General features: G+C 48.5%; 1 protein-coding gene across 1 annotated transcript; it reads right to left on the bottom strand.

The window, feature by feature from the left end:
- Positions 1 to 2,442: 2,442 nt before the first annotated feature.
- LOC103630308 (serine/threonine-protein kinase-like protein At3g51990) lies at positions 2,443 to 5,034 on the bottom strand. Its single transcript, XM_008651372.3, has one exon. The coding sequence runs from the start codon at positions 4,861 to 4,863 to the stop codon at positions 3,034 to 3,036; it is 1,830 nt and encodes a 609-aa protein (XP_008649594.1). The 5' UTR covers positions 4,864 to 5,034; the 3' UTR covers positions 2,443 to 3,033.
- Positions 5,035 to 8,960: the final 3,926 nt, after the last annotated feature.

Genomic DNA, 8,960 nt, shown 5'->3' on the forward strand with positions numbered 1-8,960 from the left:
TAAAATAGTTAATAGTTAGCTAGCTATTTATTAGTAAGCTAATTTCACCAGTAACTTTTTAGCCAACTAACAATTAGTTTTAGGGGATGTTTGAATGCACTAGAGCTAATAGTTAATTAACTAAAAAATTGCTAGTAAAATTAGCTAGCTAACAAATAGATAACTAACTATTAACTAATTTACTAAAAATAGCTAATAGTTAAACTATTAGCTAGGGCGTTTGGATGTCTCTAACTAAATTTAACCATTAATTATTAGCTTTAGTATATTAAACACCTCTTGGTGCATTTAAACATCCTCTAATAATATTTTGAGACGGGGGAGTATCATTTTTTGGAATGGTAGCTACCCACTCTTTTTCAGGCAGATGTGGAGCAGATAGCCAGCCACCCGTCTGATTATCAAAATATGTGGTTCACTGTAGACACGATTTTCAATCCAAGTAGCCTGCTACGGTCAAAAGTTGAATTTGCCTCATCAATTGTAAAAGGATGAGTATCATGTTGGGTAATATGTCTTATCACAAAAAAATGCGATTTATTTCTTAAAGTGCACTGATTGACTGTATCAGTAGCTTTCAGGTACTCTGCTCCTCTCCCATCATACAACGCCGGTCCTACAATTGTCGTTGACGCTAGAGTGCATGCGTTGTCCGGACTCCGGCATCCAACAATGCTTGTTCAAGGCAGCTCATACTAGAAGTTCATTTGCTGATGCTGAGCTGGCTAATGGACAAGATTATATATATAATAATGGGATGTTTATAAAAAAATGTCACTGAATCCAATTGTCAAAACACCATAGTTGCCGAACTGCCCCTCTAACAGTACCCAAAAAAAGGCTAAAAATAGTGTTGGATGGTTGCAAAAATAATATAATGGGTGTAAAAAAAAGGAATTCTCTTCAAGAGTATTCTATTTTTTTGTGCCATATCATCTTTTGGAACCTCTTTAATCGCCTCTAGCTAACATAGGGACAGTGATTTAGGATTTTGGGGTAGTCTTTGGAGATGCTTAAAGCCTTTTCTAAATATGGTATTTCTAAATTTCACTCTCTAAATCATTATTTAGAGAGTTGTTTGTATATAAAAAATGCTTTCTATCTGTTTTCACTATCCAACAGGTTTTACGCATCTTGTATTACACTGTAGAGAGATATTTTCACTATATATCTTTAGATAACGAGAAATTCAGAATAGAAAACAGTTATATTTGAATAGCTACTTAAAGAAGCTGTTGGAGTGTATTTTGTTTATCAGAATCTATATTGCTAACAATTAGAAGAAAAAAAAAGAGAGAGAGGGTCTCTTGATTGCTCTTAGACCCCATCCTGTTTGCTTGTACTCGGCAACTATTTCTCAGGCATATCAATTATCAAGGATCGAAGAGGGGAATTGGATCATTTCCAGGCAGGATCATGATCCTACATCCCACCCATGTTCAGTCTCACCTACTACGGGTACCATTCTCCTAACTTTGATTCCTTCATGTACTCTTCTCAGCAAAACACGCCGTGAATTTGGCCAATACGGTGATGTCGACGTACAATGACAGATCAAGCTAGGAAAACAAACGCCATGTGCTTGACCTTACAGTGTCAGCGTCCTCTGCAGCATATGAATAATTCTCAGAAAGAAAAAAAACCCAAGACCAACAATGATTTTTCGCTCAGGATTTCCTATCTTCGGATTTAAACCTCAAAGGGACATATTAAAGAACGCATTAAACTCACTGGACGGAGCAACCAGTTGTCCAGTTGGGCGATCCAATCAGTTGTCCCGCGCGGTTCATGTGATGGATATGTTAAATGAATGCACCGAGTAATAACAGTAGTACTACTTTCTTCTGAAACAGTTGACATTTTAAGATTTAAATTTTATTCTAAAATACTCCTTTCTAATACACTTGAAGTAGTTGTAATTCTCACCTTCTAATACACCTTTCTTTTCTTTCAATGCACATTTTTTTAATAAAACATCCCTATCTCTATTTGCCGTATAATTTCTGATAATGTACAGTTCCCAATACAAAATCTATGCATGACAAGGATAAGACCGCTCAACTGCACATCACTCATTGCGACCTTGACACATCAATGCACCTAATTTTTGCCAGCAGATCACTCCTTGCGACCTTGACACATCAATACACCAAATTAACTATTTTTTTTTCCGCCAGCGAGCTACTAGCTTGCGACAAAGTAACTTTTTTTACCTGTTTCATTGGGAACCAGAGTCCATCACATTTGCAAGTTTATCATCCATATGGCTGTATTAATACATTTCTGAAAGATATTTACCATCCATAGTTCCATATACTTGTATTATTAATACTTCTGAAAGCTGTTTTATTTGCTTCAATTCCCGTTTCATGATTAAACAAATCTGCTCTTTTGCTTCAGTGCTAACTTTTGGTTGAATAGTTTTCCGAATATGATGAGGGGTTAAGAGGCCGCTTAGATATATACAAAAGTTAACATCCGCTGCAGCTACCACCATGCCTACATACATACAAAACAATTCCACACTTGTGCTTCTCGTTTTATGCAGGCAGGAAAAGTAATCAACAAAAGAATACTACAAGGAACAATCTACCTCAACTAGTGGTCATTTTGAAGCTCCATCTGAATCAGTTTGAAGCAGCGAAGTTATCACTAGCTGCTTAAATTGAATCCGAAGATCTTACAGCTCTTTGTGATTTCGATCTCAGAGCTACGCTAGGAGATATCGCAAGCAAGCCATTGCATTGGACATCACCCGAGAACCAAGATTCAATCAATAGCTGGGGGAGTTGTTGTCATTGCTGGCATTCGAAATAGCAGATCACATCGCTTGGGTTTTAATTCAAGGATGTATCAGCCAATCATCAAGACCAGGGAACATTTCTGGTACAATCCCAGTTACCATGATGATACATGGGGAATGAGATTTGTATCTCGTGGGCTCCAGGTAAGCTGCCAGGTGATAGTTGGTTAAGCCAACCTCAAAAACATTGTATGGATTTAAAACTCCCCTCACTCTTCAAATGGACTTTTCTACTTTGTCTCAGAATCCTCGACTTTCCTGGATTTTCTCTGCCGGGGGCATTGGACTTCTCCACCTTCCTGGATTTTCTCTGCCGGGCATTGGACTTTGCCTTCATTCTCTTGAACATTATCCACTTCATCGAGGTGTTGCTCTTCCTTTTCTTGAACCTTCTCTTCTTTGTCAAGGTTTGGCTCCAGTGCATCCAACAATTTATCTGTCTTGCCTAATATTTCCTTGGAACTTTCTTGAATCCCGCTTGCATTAACTTGGATTTTCTCTACTTTGTCTTGGGCTTTCCCTGTCTCCTCTTGCTCTTCCCCTGCTTTGTGTTTGATCTTCACATCATAGCGAGAAATCCTTCCAGACTTCGGCAGTGCCTCTGATCCAACAACTCTTACCGTCTGGTTCCTCCTTAGGAGCAACACTGCATCCTTTTCGATGAGCTCACCATTAGCACGCACTGTTCTTGCTCTGGTAATGCCGAATCTTTGGCCGGCAACACCATCGATCCGAGCCATCAGGTCCAAGAGATTTCTCCTCTCCCGAGCCCCTGCCTCGGAAAACACTATCCCGTTCTTCAGTGGTCGGGGTGGTGACTTGTTGGATGGCACCTGATCTTCCTCCAAGGCCTCTGCATCTACATCCTCCTTTTCATCGTCGTCAAACACCAATGCTGAAGTCGACTCCCTCTCTGATTCAGCCCTGCGGCTGGCAGCACCTCGCTTGGAGATGGTCTTCTGAACATCAACAACCGCACAAGGGTTCCCTACCACGGCAAGCCCGTCGGCGAGCCCGTTCCACACCTTGGCCGACACGGCTTTGCTGAGAAGCACGAGACGCTGGACGATGTCGGCCATGGACGGGCGCCGCTCCCTGCAGGAGCGCACACAGCTGGCGGCCAGCGCGGCAAGGTCCTTGCGGGTGACCGGGTCTCGTGGCGGCGCCACACGCGGGTCGAACAGCGAGGCGACCTTGCCTTTCCGTAAGAGCGGGACGGCCCACTCGACGACGGACGGCGGCGAGTGCTGGACGTCGATGGCCTTGCGGCCGCTCATGATCTCGAGCAGCAGGATCCCGAAGCTGAAGACGTCTGTCTTGGTGCTGAGGCTCTCGGGCGTGACGTAGGCCGGGTCGAGGTAGCCGAGCGTGCCGGCGGGCGGCGGCGTGGGGGCGGCGGCGGCGGCGGCATTGGCGCCGGCGGTGGCCTTGGGCACGCGGAGGGCGAGGCCGAAGTCGCCGAGGCGCGCGCCGAGGTTGGCGTCGAGCAGGACGTTGGCGGACTTGACGTCGCGGTGGATGACGGGCGGGTCGGCGTCGTGGAGCGCGCGCAGGGCCCTGGCCGTCTGGAGCGCGAGGCGCAGGCGGCGCGGCCAGCCCGGCGGGCGCGGGTTGGAGTGGAGCAGGTCGTAGAGCGTGCCGTTGGGCATGTACTCGACGACGAGCAGGCGCGGGGCGGGGCCGGGGTCAGAGAAGCCGAGGAGGTTGACGAGCCGCGGGCCCCGGACGGAGGAGAGGATGCGGATCTCGTTGTCCACCTCGGGGCGGCGCGGGGAGGGGCGCTTGACGGCGACGGCGCGGCCCGAGGGGAGCACGGCCTTGTAGACGGCCCCGTGGCTGCCCCGGCCCAGCAGCGCCGCGTCCGCGAAGTGGGACGTGGCCGCCTCCAGCTCCGCGTAGTCGAAGCGCTCGATGGCCGCCTGCGCCGGCGGCAGCGGGGGCCTGGACGAGCCGCCCCCCGACCCCGACCCCGAGCGGCGCGAGAGTGGGAGCGGCGAGATGGCCGTGATGGAGCGGCACGTCGCCACGGACGAGTCCGCGCGGCAGGAGAGGTAGCCCATTTGGCACCGCTAGAGTTTAGGTCGCAGCAGGGGCTGACCCGAGACCGAGAGGCGAGAACCGTCGCTGCCGCGGCCGGGTGGGTCGGAGAAAGTGGGGGGAAGGGGGAAGACCGAAAGAGAGAAAGGGGATCCGAATAGGCAGCGCGGGCCGTGGGAAGTGGGAAGTGGGAACTGGGAAGGGATGTGCCTCTCGGCCTCTCAGCTGGCTGCTTTTTTTTTCCAGATGTATGTCATTACACGAAAATCGAGTATTATAGTGAGACCATTATTCAATCAAAATATTTGATCTATACCATTATCTGCATTCGTATTTACAGGGCTAGTTTGAGAAAATAAAAATATCCTTATTGACTTCTTTCTACCTTCCGTCCTTATCGTAGGGCAGTACTGATTTACTCTAATCTTCTTCTCTCTTCACGACCACAGCTGCGGCCTCGGTCTTGAGCGCTAGCGCAGAGTCTAGAATGAGTGTATTTTTAGTCTGAAATGAATTATAGTTGAAAATGAGTGTATTTTTAGTCTAAAATGAGTGTTTTTTTTCCTTTTTCCGGTGGTCGTTTGGTGCGGGGTCCTGCCTGCCCCATGGAGTGGGGTTTTTGCGTGGTTTGGAAGCGGGACGGCGACCGGATTTTTATCCACCCAACAAATTAGAGCCCTTTTCGTGTCCACGGAGGACGTCAATGCAGCAATGCAATTTTAAGGCCTTGTTTGGAATTGTAATATTACTGTGATATTTGATGATACTATAGTATTAAAGCTCAAAAGGTGTTTGGTTTATATAGTCAAAACTCAGTTTTAAATATTATGGTTCACCCAAAACTGTAGTATTTTTGGAGTTTTCGAAACTCCACTCAGGACCTCGGTTTTCTTCTCTTCTCTCTGCATATACTTTGTTTTTCCAATATAACCAAACAGATCTCGGTTTTGAGCAATACTGTAGTTTTACTGTGGTAAAGCAATACTGTAGTATTTATGTCATGTACAAGTAAATTATGGTATGTCAAAACTACAGTATTTCAAAATTGTATTTCTAAACAGGTCCTAACTGTTTTGTCTTGTCTTGTAGGAGTAGACGCTAGTAGTATTTTTGTTGTGAATCCGATCGTGATCTCAGTGCCGGGACGCATACGGCAGGGACGACTGGCGGAGCAATCCAGATATTAATCTCCCAAGAAATATATATTCCGCCAGGTAGCTAGTACTAATCAGAACAGAAGAAATAAAGTTCAGGTTGTTTCAGGCCAATGCCAACACCCATAGTGTCTTGTTGTGAGTGGGGAAGTGATTGCCAGAGGAATCTCTCTGTACAGCTAATCTGATCTGCGAATCCTTTATCATTAGTATCTTCTTGCCATTAAAAAAAAACCATTGTACTGAATTTGGCTGCAGAAGAACAGATGATGACATTGAGATCAGCATCAGATGATGCAAGTTTTCTAAAGTGGCTGACGTCCTTACCTTGAAATAGAGAAAAAAAACAATTAAGCAACGCGGCCTGCAGCTTCTGTTGAGAAATCCAAGGCTTCCATGCTGCTGTGAGCAAGAGCGTAGGAGATTATATAAAGAACAGTACGTTTCCGCACTGAGCTGGTCAAAACCGTTGCGAATTCTACAGCTCGCTCATCAGACAATATAGTAGTACTCTGTCTGTGGGTAGTTTTCATATTACGATCACACGGAGACCAAAACACCCTGCTGAACGGGGTGTTTGGCCGCCGATCTAGTCAACCTTTTACGTTAGCAATGAATTATGGCCAGCGTTTTGGTCATCTTCTTGTACTGCCTCCGTGACCGTGAGACGGCAGCCGTTGGAAGCACCATGATCTGCAGCTGCAAGCCGGCTGCGTCAAGTGCCCTGATTGTCCATTAATGAGAGGAATCAAGAAAAAAAAAGTTAGGTAAGACTGTAACAAGTTTGGCAGCTAACGAAACATCTTAATCCGTTGTCCGTAATGACCTGATCACTGATCCCTATTCAGAGCACCACTTGGCATCCGAGCTCCACATCGATTTATATCTAGTAGTATATGAGCTAACTTGACGACAAGAGATATGTCTGTACTCTGTAGTGCGCGCGCGCGGCCGGCCTTGCACAGTTGCACCACTTAGAGCCAAAAAAAAAAAAAGAAAAATGGAAGGGGAAAAAGACACCAGAGGACTGGGAGTGTTTTTTTAAATTGAAAGACCAGTGCGGTACAGTGAAGACGAGAGTATTTTGGCTGTCCATACTGGCTTCACCTGGGAGATGGTGGTGAGCTGTTGAAGCATCGCCAATTAACGCACGCGCTAGGCTAGCTCTCATTAACTCTGTCCAACATCCACCAATAATACGTGCTCGCTCGTGCTGCTGTCTGCAGCTAGTACGTCTATACCATTGCCGACCGTAGGCAAGCAAACGCATTCCCTCCTGCTGCCGTCTCTCATGCGTCGGCAAAAGTCAAGAGTTTCCGATCGCACAGCTTTGACAAACACACAGAGCTCCCTCGCGTCCCATTGTTGAAACTGAAACCCTCACTTCACACTTCAGCACATAGCTAGCTAGCCTTTCAGCTCGCAAAAGCGCGCGGCTGTGCCGGCAGCCCGGCAGCCGCCACCCGCAAGTGCCGGCTCCTCGCCCGTTCCTGCCTTTCCTTCGTGGCGCGCGCGTGGCTTTTGAGACGGAGCGCCTGCTTGTCTGTCCCTCAAAAGGCAGCCGCAGCCGTGAACGGCGCGGCGTGCACTACACTAGCTAGCCTGCGCGCCCTGGCTTAAAAGCACGGGGCCGGCCGAAGCGAGAGCGCGTGGCGTGAGCGTCCCGGCGCCGGTGTCGGGCGCGTGCTGGCCTGGCCTGGCCGTCAGGCGCGCGTGGGCTGTGGAGCCGGGCCAAGCTGTACGAACGAGCGAACGCGCAAGGCAAGAATGTGCCACGGCCGGCCGGCCAAGCCCCAACTCCCAACTGTTCCCAAGTAGTACGTCGCCAGCGGCCGAGCCGTTCTCGGTACGGTGGTCTACCTGCGCCTGCTGGTGATGATGCTCCAAGTGCTCGGCAGCTTCGTGCGTTCGCGTGGTATGGTAACGCGTATTCACTGGGTACGCGCGTTGCCATCCATATACAGCGCCCTCGTACACGTCGTGGTATGTAGTCAGTGGGTACAAACCCAGCAATGGTGAGCCACGACTGACATGCCCATGCATCGATTATAACTGCTGCTGCACTTCAACTGTACCCATACATTCTCCTCTCCAACTATATATTATATTATATTATATAAATAAAGAGAAGGCAGCGTGTTCAGCCGGCCAGTTGTCTCGCCTCGCGCGCGTGCCGGTTTCGAATTAGCGCGCGCTTCGCTATATTTATTTATTATCATTATCAGACGACAGAGTGAGGAAAAAAGAGAGAGAGAGAGAGAGATCGTGTGTGAACACCAAAGAGGCAAAGACTTGGATGGACTCCTTGGGCTGGCTGGTGAAAGCCCATCATCACTCTCCAATTAGGCTTCGTAAATGTCTTCCGTATGTTTGTACGCGGCGCGGGGGCATGATGTCTATGTAGGAGTATATACTACTAGGTGGGTGACCGTGCGTTGCAACGGAAACATATCGTCAGTATAGGGAATATGGCTCCTACCAATCTGGTATCAAAGGTCTCGACGATCATGAGCTCTGCCGCTGCCCCCAGGCAGCAGCCGCCGCCAGCATCAGGCGGCCCCCAGCAACGTCCAGCGCGCTGGTCGCAGCCCCTGCTTCGTCGGGAGCTATGATGCTTCGCCGATACTCCCCCAAATACCCAGCCTCCTTGCCGGGCAGCGCCACTGGGGGCATAGCGGCCCCACAGCCAATGGTACGCTGTACGGCGTGGTAGATGGGCTGCTCTCTCAAGAGCGCAGCAGCCTGCTGCCCCACGTAAATGGACAAACAAAAAAATTATTGCTACAAACTTATGATCAGCTAGACAATAAAAAAACAATGTGTTGACACCTTTTTGGAGGCGCCAATCACTCAAGAAGAACCGGCGGCGGTGCCCTCTGGTCAGGCGCGGACGGTCCGCGGCATAGAGCCGGACGGTCCGCGACCTGGCGTGAGGCGGCGGTGCTCTCTGGTGAGGCGCGGACGGT

The sequence above is a fragment of the Zea mays genome, chromosome 6 (genome assembly GCF_902167145.1).
Source record: "Zea mays cultivar B73 chromosome 6, Zm-B73-REFERENCE-NAM-5.0, whole genome shotgun sequence".
Taxonomy (NCBI): domain Eukaryota; kingdom Viridiplantae; phylum Streptophyta; class Magnoliopsida; order Poales; family Poaceae; genus Zea; species Zea mays.

Excerpts from the sequence above, each read along its gene's own strand:
- LOC103630308 (XM_008651372.3), bottom strand. The coding sequence starts at position 4,863 with ATGGGCTACCTCTCCTGCCGCGCGGACTCGTCCGTGGCGACGTGCCGC.